At 48.4% G+C, this 14,367-nt stretch overlaps 2 protein-coding genes across 4 annotated transcripts in view; one reads left to right on the top strand and one right to left on the bottom strand.

Moving 5' to 3' along the window:
- Mo25 (calcium binding protein Mo25) overlaps window positions 1-14,367 on the top strand; it is a 185,572-nt gene that overhangs the window by 95,689 nt on the left and 75,516 nt on the right. For all 3 annotated transcript variants that reach the window (XM_070531465.1, XM_070531464.1, XM_070531463.1), the window contains exon 6: window positions 1,020-1,145. In XM_070531465.1, coding sequence (XP_070387566.1) covers window positions 1,020-1,145 — 126 coding nt within the window. The remainder of the gene's footprint in view (window positions 1-1,019; window positions 1,146-14,367) is intronic.
- LOC139054971 (tigger transposable element-derived protein 4-like) lies at window positions 3,048-12,990 on the bottom strand. The gene is made up of 3 exons (XM_070532680.1): window positions 12,856-12,990; window positions 3,991-4,567; window positions 3,048-3,403 (listed from the first exon to the last, which is right to left on the bottom strand). Exons 1-3 carry the CDS (start codon window positions 12,988-12,990, stop codon window positions 3,048-3,050), a joined length of 1,068 nt encoding a protein of 355 aa, XP_070388781.1.

Raw genomic sequence — 14,367 nt, 5'->3', positions numbered from 1 at the left:
TCGTGTTAACGAGGGTTTACTGTACCACATTGCTACTTTTGGTAGCAATGTCGGTTGTCTGCTCGAAGTTGTGCTTTCCCAGGCATTCCATGCTGTGTGGTAATCGTGAAGATTTTGGTGGTGTATGCTGTCGCATCAACTAGCTAAGCCCTTTTTCATTAACGACAGCTCCGACTGCATCGATTCAGCTGGCAAGACAAGTCGCCATCTGTATTCAGTTTCTCACACCCAAGATAAACCTGATGGCCCAATCTGATAATTGTGTGAGACGGCACCCGGCTGATGTGCACTTGCATGCTCTTTCACGCGGTACATGCTTCAGTCAAGACTCGGTACTGAGTGTAGGATCGTTACAACCCTATGACATTGTCAATTTGGAGATGTCTCCCTCCTGTGCCATTTTGCTGGGTGGTGAATCGACATAGGAATCAAAACCCATCTTGGCTGTCATTTGATCCACACAGAAAACTTAATATAATACATAATAAAATATAGAAGCTGTGGCCCATACGAGTACGGCATACCACAAATTTGCATTGAGCGATTGCCGTGTGCCAGAAGCAGCAATAGCGGCCAACACATCTTAAACAGAAGAAAAACATATACGTAAGCCTTTGACATGCAGCCGACTTTTGGGCAGAGCCTCGCGGCTGTTGCCCTCTTGTCATTCCATCATGTGTAGTTTCCAGTGAGCTAGTGGAAACAAGAGAGAAAGCCATGCAGCAATGTGAAGGCAACTTTGAACCATGTCTAACTCCAATGATACTTTAAGGATCTGAAAAATTCTGACAATTGGGGATTAACAAGGCAAAGCCTTCAGCAGTGAGGCGACATTATGATTTATTTATAAAGGTGTTTCATGTGCCCATTAGAAGTGGGCTATACTGTGCTTCGTGGCAATTGCTTAGCGAGTATTGCTTTCCAGGAAGGGTTTTCCCATTTTTATGGCAGGTGTGTGTCGTGGGTTATCAAAATATGGCATCACTGACAGATGTGAGTGCTTCTTTCGTATGATGCAGGAACTGCTGACACGCCACAAGATGGTCTGTGCGGAGTTTCTCGAGCAGAACTATGACAAGGTGTTCTCTCATTACCAGAACCTCCTCAACTCTGAAAATTACGTCACAAGGCGGCAATCCCTGAAGGTTGGAGCAGACTTTTTTCTTTTTCACTTTTTTTTCCCTTCATTTCCTTTTATGAAAATTGCGAAAGGTCATTTATTTAATAAATGCAGCATTAAGTTACAATTCTGCAACTGAGGAATCAATATCACAGTTCTGTAAATTGCTTCAATGTAGAGAAGACAGAACTCGTGTATTATGCACTGCTCTGAAATCACTTGTGAATGAAACTTTTGCTTAACTCACGTAAACAGCGTAATACATAAACTGTAATCTAATTTGCCCATGTTAAATGATCTAGTATAATGGTTCTCAAACTGGGTTCTACGTCCTGCACCTTAGGGTTTGAAACGAATCTGACCCCATCCTGTTTTTTCCCCATTCACTTGCACAATTTATTGATTTAGAGAAGTCATTTCGCATTGCATTTTGGGTTTAACAAAGCCGTCGTGCTAGATGCACTTTGGTAATCCACGAGCAGCAAGAGAACCACACGGCAGCATTGCACAATACTCATGTTGCAACTTGCAGGTTTTGCTAGTGACCGCTCTGAGCGCTTTTAATTCGTGCTCGTAAGCGCAGCGGGAATCAAACTAGTGGGAATCAACATGAAAGCCCTGCGAGCTGAGTCATATCATAAGAAGCCAACAAACACTGACATCAAGGACAACATGGGGAAATTACTTGTGCTTAATAAATTTATTTATTCATTTATTCAAAAATACCCCCAAAGGCCCTCATTACGGAGGTATTACATGGGGGGGGGATCACAGGGTCTGGTCATAGAATATACATCATGCTAAAAACGAGAATATAACAAAAGTAATAATAAAGGGAAACATAGGTTATGTACAAGAAAATTAAGTCACAATTACTACAGAGAACACATTAGTACATATTAGGAGAACATAAGGCAAGTGCAATGAAAAGCAAACAGCAACAAGCATTGAAAACACTGTTAAAATCCCAAAATTATAATGAGATTAGTTGACAAGTCGTGAGTGAATTAAATGTTGAAACTTAGTCAAGTCAGGTTCCATGGTAATGTCTGCAAAAAACAACTTGCTGCAGGCGGGGAACAATCCCACAACCTATGGTATGATATGACTAATAAAAATCGGACCGCTCAGTTGACCCTCTTCTAATTAATTACGTAACGAAGGTCTCGAATCCGGCAACATTGATGCCTTCAGGTAGCATGCGTGGGTTTATTGACAGGTTGCCTTCACCCAAAAAGATCATGTTCTCATGACGTCTGCGGCATAAAGGAGGTTCCACATCCGGCGCCAAGGTCTGTGAGTGGTGGCGCTGGCTAACACTCCCAGGGTTCTACCAGGAAACATAAATACCCAAGAAAGTGGATGGGGAAACAGTGCCGCGGTAACTTAATTGGTAGAGCATCGCACGCGAAATGCGAAGGTTGTGGGATCGTTCCCCACCTGCGGCAAGTTGTTTTTTCATCAACTTTCATTTCCAATAATTGATCATTTCTTTGTTTAATTTATTAAGCACAAGTAATTTCCCCTGTGTTGTCCTTAGTGTCGGTGCTTGTTTGCTTCTTATGATATGACTAATAAATATCAAGCCCCTTGGTTAACCCCTTTTCTTGTTCACTGCAAGCTGAGAGCCACTTGTCTGCCTGGTCGACTGTTGTTGCATACTATGACAATTTTCACTGTTGTCATATGTTGATATTGTCATACAGTGCAGTCCACTTAAAACAGTATCGAGAAAGACGAAAAATATGATCGTTATAACCGATGATCGCTATATCTGGACTGCAGTTATAAAAATTTTTTTTTAAATAAAAAATGCGGAACATATCTTTGCAGCTCCGAACTCGAATTCGCTACTTGCTCTAAGGAATAGATGATCTAGAAAGTTGGCTGTGAAAAACAAACTTTATTTCTAGCGCCAGTGACCATGTCAAGGGTTAGGCACGCCGAAATAGTCCGAAATCTTCACTTGTTTTTGCGGCAGCTTCAGCTTCACAACCGCGGTGTGCATGGATTCCAGCTGCTGCGCGAACACTGGCGGCAATCCTTTGGCATGCATAAAATCAATTAAGGAGTCGATCGACGACAGTGCACTTTGCGTGGACATCGTGGTCGGGGTCAAGGAGCCACTGCCAATCTCGTCACTGTCGCTGGTGCCGTCGCCACCGTCGCACAACTTTGCTGTCTGTCGAGACAGCACATCTTCGGCGATCACCTCGTCAGTGACCTCATCGCAGAGCGAGGCAGCACTGTCTGCAGTCAAAAACTCCTCCATCGACGCACCACCTGTGTCACCAGTAGGAACGAGCTCCCAGAGCACGGTTATGTCAGCGGCTTCCACCGTGTTGGTCTCAGTGGGTTGTGGAAGTTCGTCCTGATGCACAAAGCCCGCCTTTTTGAAGCAGTTGTATATGGTTGACTGCTTTACTTCATACCACACACCATAAACGAAGCGCACGGCTTTTAAAAGGCTGATCTTCAGGTCAGAGGGCCCGTCTGCATGACCGACGTGCCAGGAGCTGCGCGGTCAATGGCTAAAATTAGCCACTCCAGCATGCGCCGCCGATACAGGACTTTAACGTTGGCGATCACGCCGGCGTCCAACGGCTGAAGGCCTGCCCTAGTATTCGGAGGCAGAAACATCAATTCGACAGATGTTAGCTTCGGATTAACGCTGTGTGCGCTATAGTTGTCAAGTAGCAACACTACTTTTCTTCCTTGGCCTTCAATTAAACTGTCGAACTCGAGCAGCCATTCTTCGAACAGGTGGCGGGTCATCCGCGCCTTCTTGTTGCTGCGATAGCGAACCGGGATGTGCTGATTCTTAAAGCACGTTGGCTTCTTTGATCGCCCGATCATGAAAGGCTTGAAACGATGGCTCCCGTCCATGCTAACGCACAGCAACACGGTCACCCTAAGTTTCGAGTGCTTCCCGCCGAGGCATCGATCTCCTTTAAGAACGTGAGCCTGCGACAGCAACATTTGAAAAAACAGAGCACTTTCGTCGCAATTATATATGTCCTTCTCCGCGTAGCGCTCCAGCACGCCGGGCAGCTTTGTCTGCAGCCACTGCTGCTTTGCCTCTGTGTCTAAAGACACCGCTTCCCCTACCACGTTTTTGTAAACGATTCCGTGCCGCTCTTTAAAGCGCTGAATCCAGCCTCCCCCAGGCTCAAAATTTGGCAGTCCCAGAAGAAAAGCGAAGTTTTTCGCTTTGATGGCAAGTATTGGCCCACTAATAGGCACATTATGCACGCGGGTTGTGATGAACCACTGGTAAAGCGCCTCTTCAACATCGGCGTACAAAGGGTCTATAACCCTTTTCCACTGATCGGCATGGCCGCTGATAGCTCCTACCTTCACAATCGCGGTGCTTCCGGTTTTCAAGATGGTTGATATCGTAGACTGGGCGAGCTCATACTTCTTCACGAGGGCGCTCACCTTGAAGCCGCATCGAGAGTCCTGCAATACCGTATTTACTCGCATAATGATCGCACTCGCGTAATGATCGCACCCCTAAATTTTGTCGTCAAAATTCGATTTTTTTTATTCCCCGCGTAATGATCGCACCCCAAACTTGCCGCAGCGATACGTCGTGTGCTAAGTCTAGCTAATAATGATCGCGCTTACCATCTGTCGAATGCTACGCGAACGACTCTTCAAGACAAGCCAAGCGGCCTGCACGCACCAAACATTCTTAAGTAGATGCCTCATTTCATTACTTTCGTCACTTTCCGCACATCTATGACAAAATGAGGTACAACCAAACTTGCCTTTGTTATGGGTTGGCTTTATAGTGGTTGATCTCAACAAAAACAATAAAGGCGCATTTCGACTCTTTTCATCTGCTTTTGTACTCGTGAGCACGCAACAAATCGCGCGCGGCAATGATAGTAGCCACGTTTACTTGATACGATAAAAGTGCACCCTATTCATACGCCGACGCTTGTAACACAGCTAAGATATTCGCCCACCCTTAGCGGAAACGTGCCGTATTAGGATAGTAGTGAAGACAGATGTCGCAGTTTCCGCAGCACGTCACCCATGCATTTCTATGTCACTGGCAGCTAAGCGCGCCCACCTGTTTCTGTCCCCTCAAAGTGGACATGGCTACGTTACTGCCGCAAACTTGCCGATATTAACGATATTATTCATCACTGATACGGAAGAAACTGTTTCAATACACGTAATGTACTCACGAGAAGAAAAAAAAAATCGCGTTCGGCGCGCTCGGCTTGCTCCGCCGGCCGCCATTTTTGTTTTGGTGTCCCGCACCCGCAATCTCGCATCCCGCAGCAAACGCGGGGCGAAAAAAAAAAAATTTTTTTTCGCGGTAAATTTAACCCGCGTAATGATCGCACCCCTGAATTTGCGTCAATTTTTCTGACAAAAAAAGTGCGATCATTATGCGAGTAAATACGGTATATCCATCTTCGTGTCAAGCGACACAGCTTTACGCTTTGTCGGCGCCATCTTCGAACTGGGTTGTACTGTTGGTTGCACGCTGCTTCGGTGGCGTCGGCCTGCTATCGCGAGAGAGAGAGACTGGTTGCGGGACGGGCGCCACCGCGCCGCTTTGCTTGTTGCTTTTTATTTTTCTTTCTCTCTCTTTCGGACCGACTGTGGCCGACGCGCATGAAGCAGCTAGCGCCATCTTGTGGCGCGGGACGCGCAGCGTGGTAAGTGGCGGCAGATACGAACTTACGGAGGTAAACATCCCCTCGTCTCGACATCGTTCGTTTCAGGGAACTAAGCAATGCAAATGTTACGATTATTTTGCACGAAAAAAGCCATCTGGGCGGCAATATTTTGATCGTTATATCCGATATGCGGTGAATAACCTATCGTTGTAAATAGTTTTTTTTCCCCATAGACCTAATGCATAAAATGACACTCTCATGTCGACTCATCGTTATAACCGATATATCGTTATATGTGGTATCGTTATAAGTGGACTGCACTGTATTGGTTGATAGGCGCGGTTGTTGAAGAGCAGTCTCGCGGCAGCTTGGCTAACGTCGTTCTCTTCTTTCTTTCATCTGGTGTATGCGCGGCAGGCGTGGTTCTTGACAGCTTGTGACGTTTCCCCACTGGCAGACGAAGCCCGCCAGGCGAGTCAGTCATCTCGTGGGTTGTAACGCCTCAGACGCGCGATGTGTGTCACTTCAGCCTTGGCCGAGCGTCGTCCACTGCTCGTGAGGCGCGCAGTTCGGTAGTTTACTTCGCTGAGGCGCTCCAGAATAACGTAAGGGCCGACGTAGTGGGCAAGAAACTTCTGGCACAAGCCACGCTTCCGCAACAGCGTCCAGAGCCACACAAGGTCACCAGGATCGAAGTAAACGTGGCGGTGACGCCTGTCATAGCGTATCTTGGACTGGTCCTGCGATGCTACGGTGCGTAGCCTAGCGAGGCGTCGTGCTTCTTATGCTTGACATAGGATCTCATCAATTGATTCGTTGTCGTGAGCGAAGTAGGGAAGTATGGTGTCGAGGGTGTAGCACGGCGGACGAGCATACAGAAGGAAAAATGTTGAGTAACCAGTAGTCTCGTGTCTCGCAGTATTGAAGGCATACGTAATGAAAGGCAAGATACTGTCCCAATTCTTGTGTGCTGAATCGACGTACATGGACAGCATGTTGGCAAGTGTTCTGTTTGTGCGCTTGACCAGACCATTAGTTTGTGGATGGTAGAGCGTAGAATGGCGGAAGCTACATGAACACAGACGAAAGGTTTCTTCAACCACGTCCACGGTAACCTGTCACCCACGATCGCTGATTACTATGCGAGGAGGTCCATGTCGGAGTATAACGTTAGCCAGCAAAAAGATAGAAATTTCTGTAGCTGTGGCCGATGGCAATGCGGTGGTCTCACAATAGCGGGTAAGGGGATCTACGCAAACGATAACCCAACGATTACCCTTGGAGGATTGCGGGAAAGGGCCCAGAAGATCTATACCAACTTGCTCAAAGGGAACATAAGAAGGGGAAACTGGTTGAAGCAGGCCATGTGGCGCTTGTGGCGGACGCTTGTAGCGCTGGCATTGAGAGCAGCTGGCAACGTACCGTTCGATATCTTTCCACATCTTAGGCCAGTAAAAACATTCTTGAGCCCGGTAGAGTGTACGTGTGGAACCAAGATGACCGGAAGTTGGGTCATCGTGCATGGCGTGTAATACTTGGTGACGAAGGTTCTTGGGGACTACTAAAAGGTAGCGTGCACCGGTGGTCGAGTAGCTCTTCTTATACAGCGCGCCACCATCACGTAGGCGAAAGCGACTGCCTGCAGGTGACTCCTGTGCTGCCGCGAAGAGCGGTTGTAAGCTCTCGTCCTTGTGCTGCTCGGATATGACGGTACCCATATCCGGAAATTCCAGGGACACAAAAGCGATGTATTCATCAAAATTGACCGCATCACATTCAGTTCTTTGAAGTGGCATCCGAGAGAGACAATCAGCGTCAGCATGTCGCCGGCCACTTTTGTAGCAAATAAGGAAATCGTATTCCTGTAGACGGAGGGCCCAGCACGCTAATCGTCCTGAGGTATCCCGCAGATTCACAAGCCAGCATAGCGAATGATCTGTTATCACAGTGAAGGGGGTGCCCATAGAGATACGAACGGAACCGTTGCACGGCGAAGATGACTGCCAGACACTCTTGTTCCGTGACTGTGTAGTTGCGCTCGGAGCGGCTCAAGGACCGGCTAGCGTAAGAGATCACGTGCTCACTGTCGCCAACACGCTGAACTAGCACAGCACCGATGCCTACGCCGCTGGCATCGGTGTGAATCTCAGTTGGTGATGAAGGATCAAAGTGGCGAAGAATTGGTAGGGATGTCAACAGGAACTTGAGCTGGCGAAACGATGAGTCGCAATCTGCAGTCCACTCAAAGGGAACACCTTTTTGGAGAAGGCGTGTAGGGGATGAGCCATGTCAGCAAACCGGGGAATGAATCGGCGAAAATAGGAGCACAAGCCCAAGAAACTTCTTAAGGGGGGACGCGGGTCTTGAAATCGCGAAAAATGGTCAAAAATGGCAATTTTCAAAAATTGCGTTTTTGAAGTCTTTAATGTCCCAACTATGCCTCTACAAAATATTATGGCTCAATTCCTACTCGAAGTATAAAAAAAACGGCAATTTAGAAACGTCGGTGAGCCGAAATTGAACGCCAAGCGCGAAGATTTGCTTCATTTTCAAGCTGCCGTAGCTCCGCGCGACGCGAACCGATCGGCGCCATCTTGGTCTCGTTTGAAAGCTGGTTTCCCGCTCTCTATTCTGGCGCCCCTCGGCACGCTGTAGACCCTCGTGCAGCGGAGCGATCGGCACCCCAAGCACCCGTTCTCAAGAGCGAAATCGTCGCGAGACAGCCGCTGATTGGGTGAAGCGGGCGCCTCCCCGAGGCGCAGCCCTCTGATTGGCCGTGACGCATGCTTCGCCTGCCGCGGCCCCGCGGCCGCGTTGTTCGACTCCTTCGCGTCGTCTGCTTTCGCCGGCGCGCACGTCATTTTTCGCATTCCTCTTGTATTTTTCGTTCTGCCTTTTTCTTTATCGTTCTTGTAGATATTTTGGCTATTGAGTCGCCTCTTTTAACCACGAATTTCTTGCTTTTGCGTGCCTGGTGTCTTTGTTCCGCGTGTCACGATGGGGCGAGACGCGCGCTTGAAAGCAAGCACGCGAAAAGCAGTCAGCAAAAAGAGGCGCGCATGGAATAAGAGCGCTACATCGTCGAGAACTACAGCTTCGGTGATGCCGCAAGCTGCTGTGGCATAGAGATATGGCTGTGGCCTTGGTGGATGCGGCTGGAGTGAGCTCGCCAACAACAGCTTCGCCGGTGGACGCGGCCGGACAGTCCCGATCGGTGTCAACTTCGGTGTTACCGCAAGTCTCTGCAGTGCCGGTGGATGCGCCTGGACTAAGCCCGTCGAAAATGCTAACTTTTGAAACGCTGCAAGTCGCTTCGGATTCCGTGTCGTCGGAAGCGGCCGAGCCGGCTGACCTAAGCCTAACGTCGACTTCGGCGTTTCCGAACGCCGCTTCGGTGCCGACGGACGCGGCTGAACCGAGCTCGCGTGCTCAACGCTTCGACGCGGTGTTTTGCGCGGAGTGCGCGGGGCGTGAAAAGTACGCAGACAATAAAACTTCATTGGCGAAGAAGTCCGCGACTTCCCGCAAGTTCGAGCTAATGAACGTCGGCGCAGCAAGTAAAGACGACTTTCTGAGTTTTTTTTTTTTGCCAAGTACCAATGCAATACAGAGGTTTTCACAATCTTTACATGAACAGATTTCTTTGAGTTTGGTGTTATTGTGTTCAGTAATGACTGAGCTGCATGCTAAAGCATTAAATTTTTCCATGTGATAGGTAAACAAAAGTGGCAGAGTAAGCAAAACTTTGAATGCAATTTTCTCAGCTTTGCTTTTTCGATCAAATGCCTTTGCCTTACGGAACTTTTCATAATGTTTGCATCAACTGATTTTATTGAATTAGGTATCATTTTTTTCAGTAAAACCTCAACTACATCCTAAAGCTTTCCATTTTTCATTAAACCCATTAGACTAGCAATTAGGTCAGATGTAAGCTAATTACTCCCGCATTGTTTTTTTCTTCCTACTTTGTTATTCATTCATGACCTATATGATCACTTTTTAAAAATTTCTTTAGCTTTAGGATGTGCAATGGGCCCTTGGAAATGACAGCCATTCTTTGAAACTAGTTTTTCTAATTAAGAAATTATCATAACGGCCCGTAAGAAAAGACCTATGTGGGATGAATTATTTTGCAATATCTTCATTTATAGATGAGATATATAAAATCTGAATATATATTTGGGATCAGCATTCAAAGATATATCTGCATGCCAATTTTCAGGAAGATATGTTACGAAATAAAAAAAAAGTTTTCAAGACCCTCATCCCCCCTTAACTGCTTGACAGAGTTCGATACTCTAAATGCTTCTACGGCCGCAGTCTTTTGTGGATCTGGTCGGATGCCTTCTTTAGCGACCAGATGGCCTAGTGCAAAAGTTTGTCGTTCCCCAAAACGGCATTTTTTTTTAATTGAGCACGAGACCCGCTTTCTCCAAGCATTCAAGACCAAATCCAAATGTTTGTTGTGCTCACTAAACGTTCGCCCGAAGATCACAACGTCGTCTAAGTAGCACATGCAAACTTCCCATTTTAAGCCGCGTAATATCGTGTTCATGAACCTTTCGAACGTTGCGGGCGCGTTACACAATCCGAAAGGCATCACGTTAAACTCGAATAGTCCGTCGGGTGTTACAAATGCTGTCTTGCCTCTGTCGTCCTTGTGTATAGGAATTTGCCAGTAACCTGACCGTAAATCGATTGAGGAAAAGTAAGATGCCGCAAAGAGACAGGCGATGGCGTCGTGAATTCGGGGGAGTGGATATACATCTTTCTTAGTAACGGCGTTTAGGCGACGGTAATCAACACAGAACCGCCACATACCGTCTTTCTTCACCAATATCACGGGGGCTGCCCAAGGACTAGATGATTCTCGAATGACGCCTTTGCATAGCATTTCTCGGACCTGATCGCTGATTATCTTGCGTTCTGACGGGGATACACGTTAGGGTTTTTGTCGGATTGGCTGGGCGGCTCCTGTGTTGATGCGATGACGAGTTCTGGACGCAGGAATTGATGGCGGGCCATCGTGCTGCGCAAAGTCGAATACCGAGGTGTGTTTCGTAAACAGGGCCATCAAAACTTGACGCTCGTGATCGCTGAGTGACTTATCAATCATGGAAAGTATCTTCGAGCTCCCGAGGCTCGAGACACTGGTTGCTCCTCCATCGGGGAGCTCTGTAAGTACTGCCACCAATACGAGCGACTCTTCCTGAAACGTGGCAATCTTTAGGCCTTGAGGTAGCACTGCCGCTTCAGTGCAACAGTTTAGCGCCCACAGCCCCGCGCATCTATTGGTCACTGAGACCACACAGCACGGAACTAACACGTTTTTCATGAGGCAGTTGCAATGTACAGGTTCCACTGCAGCATCGAACGAGGTAGGAGTCGGAGGTGAACAGGCGACGGCAACACGCATCGCAGATAAGGCGGGCACAACTGTATCCTCAGACACGCACAACACACTCTCCGGGCAAGCTTCACCTTCAAAAAGCACAGGTGAAACACAGGTGTCGACACTGAGTTCTCCCGTCCAGCAGTCAACATTCGCACCACACAATTGCAAAAAGTCAATCCCCAGAATCACGTCATGCGAGGAGCGAGGAAGAACAGTAAACTCTGCATTAAAAACTTTCCCACCCAGAGACACATCCACGTTACACACACCAACCGGGTATAATGATTCACCACTGACTCCACGGAAACTTGTGCACTGGTCCCAACAAAACATAACCTTGCGTCCCAGAAGGCCTTTAAACCCCACACTCATGACCGAGACAGTTGCTCCTGTGTCGACTAAAGCCATTGTAGAGACCCCATCAATCAGTACATGAACCTTATTCTTTAGCATGAAAATGGAGGCAGTTGAGTCGGCAGCACACATTTTCCAGCTACTTCACCTCCATTGGCCGCGCTGGCTAATTTCCCGGCGGGGGCGACGCGGAACGGCGCCAAGGCGATAGTGACGTGAATCGCGGCCGAGGGGATGGTGATTGAGAGGCTCGGAAGGCTGGTGGTGGCGTCAGAGTACGGTCGGAGGCAGGGGAGCGGTAGCGGTTTCGTGTTCTTTCCTCTCCAAAGTAGGTCTCCTGGGCAGTGCATCGGTCCTCTTGAAAGTGGCTTCCTGAAGTGGAGTCTCCTGGCCACTGAGTGCGCAGTGTATGACCGCTAGACTGCATAGTCGGCGCTGACGATCCATAGTTTGATGCTCGGCGTTGGCTACAGTAGCTAGCTATATGGCCAGGCATGCCACAGCAGTAACACACTGGCGAAGGGCGAACTTCAGAATGTGGATTGAAGTATTCTGCTGAAGACATCGGTTGAGGGTAACGAGGCTCTTCCCCTTGAAAGCCGTAGGTAGCGGCGAGTCTTCGTGGACGAAAGTTGAGGGGGCGAATCATTGCATGGGGGTTCGGTCGTAATGTAATGCGGTTCGTCTCTGGAGCCGTTAAGATCCGCGACGTTCACCGAGTGGTTCCAAGTAGCCGAAGGGTGTTCCCAAAGAGTGTCTAGGAAAACGGAGGAGCTGCAACGTGGCGCCGCATAATGGGCCTGTTCGTCATGTTGCTGGAGCTCCTCGCGGACTATCTAGCGGATGGTGAACGAAAGGTCTGGGAGCAGAGGACTCGTGTCAACACTTGCTACAGTCGTTACATTGGCCAGCCATCCAAACTTTGGTGTAATTTGGCGAGTCTTCAGCGCCTCGAACTTACGGCAGTGCCATATCAGTTCTGATACAGTGTGCAAGTTCTCTTTACCAATGAGGAAGTTGTACACGTCTTCCGCTATTCCTTTTACCACGTGCCCCACTTTATCTTCCTTTGTCATTTGAGCGTTGACGGTTCGGCACAGCTTCAAAATTTCTTCGATATAGGCAGTGCAAGTCTCGCCGGGTACCTGAGCTCTCTGGGCTAATGCGAGTTCCGCACGTTTCCTCTTTGCGTCTGAGTCACCGAAACACTTTTTGATCTCCTCAACGAAGCGTGTCCATGTAGTTAGCATGTCCGCGTGGTTGTCATGCCATACCAACGCCGTGCCGGCCGAGAAGAAAACAATGTTCCTAAGCTGTATGGCAGCGTTCCAGTTATTGTATTGGCTTACCCTTTCGTAATGGGTTAGCCACTCATCCACATCTTCCTCTGCCTTCGCCGAGAACGTGCGTGGCTCTCGGTAGTGCTGGATAGGAACTGGGCTCGCCGAGGCACTGCTGCTGAGGGTAGTTTGCTCTGTGGCCATGATTGGGCGCGACAGCGAAAGTCTGGCGAAGCCACGGCTTCGGCGTAGCTATTGTGCTGGTGGCTTGGTTGTAGGCCATGGGAGTTACCCCGCACCTCCACCAAATGTTACACACGAGGTGTTTAATGCAGAACCAGATGAATCTGGTTGATAGGCGCGGTTGTTGAAGAGCGGTCTCGCGGCAGCTTGGCTAACGTCATTCTCTTCATTCTTTCATCTGGTTGTCTGCGCGGCAGGCATGGTTCATGACAGCTTGTGACAATATTTTTGCACATATAACCTGCGCCAAATTATCAAGAAGTTCAAAAATTTTGTCGGGACACTGAGGAGATGCCCATGTTGCTATGCCTTGGCACACCAAGCCCCGTGGTTGGCACATGCCTGCCCATCAACCGCAGCCTGGTACAAGCTCGAAGAAACAATAGACGACAATCGTGTATACACTCAAAAAGCATTTATTATGATTGCAACTAACACTTCGAACAGGCCAGCTAGGTATAGCTGACATCACTGAGGGTTCTCTCAAACAGATTAATATCTAGGTAAAGAAGAGCTTCCAACTTACCAAGTGGGGATATGGGCGGCTGCGGTGACTGTCATGGCAAAAACACAGTTGCCTAACCACGGGCGTGGCTGTGGAGAATTCCACACTCGCCACTTGCTGGTGACCGAATAGACTCAAGTGATGTTAGAGGGATCTCGCGTTACACAGCCGGTGGTGCTGACAGCGTTTGTGATTCCCTTGTGCCGCCTGCGAAAGGAATGTTTCCCTTCTCCCCAACCTGCTTGGCGTGTCTGTGCCCAACACGACGTTTGCTGCGCATGCGAAAGTCATGGGACCCAAGGATTCCCACATCTGGATAGTTAAAATCAAAGGAAAGAAAAGTGTTGTCATGTGGACAAGCGGTGCTGAGAACCAATGCTACACTGTTATGCTGTGCATCGCCACAGATGGGTGTAAGTTGCCTTCTTATGTTGTTGTCAAAAGGAAAAGAATACCTAATAAAGTTTCGCCCTAGGGAATTGTACTTCAAACCTAAGAAAAAGGCTGGGTGGTTGGTGAGCGTATGCTTGACTGGGTAAAAAACATTTGGCAGAATCGCCCAGGGGCCATGTTTGCCAAACGGTGGCTCCTTGTCTGGGACAGCTTCTGACCGCTGTGCTGTGTTCACGCAGAGGTAGCCATTATTCTGGGCAGCCTCACCGACATGCTGCAACCACTAGATGTCAGCGTGAATCGACCTATTATGTCACGCAGAGGTAGCCATTATTCTGGGCAGCCTCACCGACATGCTGCAACCACTGGATGTCAGTGTGAATCGGCCTACTATGGTTAAATTCTGAATTTGAAAAAATTTTAACACTTCAACCATTGTT

This window comes from Dermacentor albipictus, chromosome 1 (assembly GCF_038994185.2).
Source record: "Dermacentor albipictus isolate Rhodes 1998 colony chromosome 1, USDA_Dalb.pri_finalv2, whole genome shotgun sequence".
In the NCBI taxonomy this organism is placed as follows: Eukaryota; Metazoa; Arthropoda; class Arachnida; order Ixodida; family Ixodidae; genus Dermacentor; species Dermacentor albipictus.
This window is presented reverse-complemented; position numbering and strand designations above follow the sequence as displayed.

Bases quoted from the DNA above. Each gene is read 5' to 3' on its own strand.
- LOC139054971 (XM_070532680.1), bottom strand. From the start codon at position 12,990: ATGGCCACAGAGCAAACTACCCTCAGCAGCAGTGCCTCGGCGAGCCCA. The intron at 4,568-12,855 runs GTAAGCCAATAC...GACTCTCGATGC, and splicing joins GGCTAACCCATTACGAAAGG to GGCTTCAAGGTGAGCGCCCT. The intron at 3,404-3,990 runs GTTTCAAGCCTT...CTGGTGACACAG, and splicing joins TAGCATGGACGGGAGCCATC to GTGGTGCGTCGATGGAGGAG.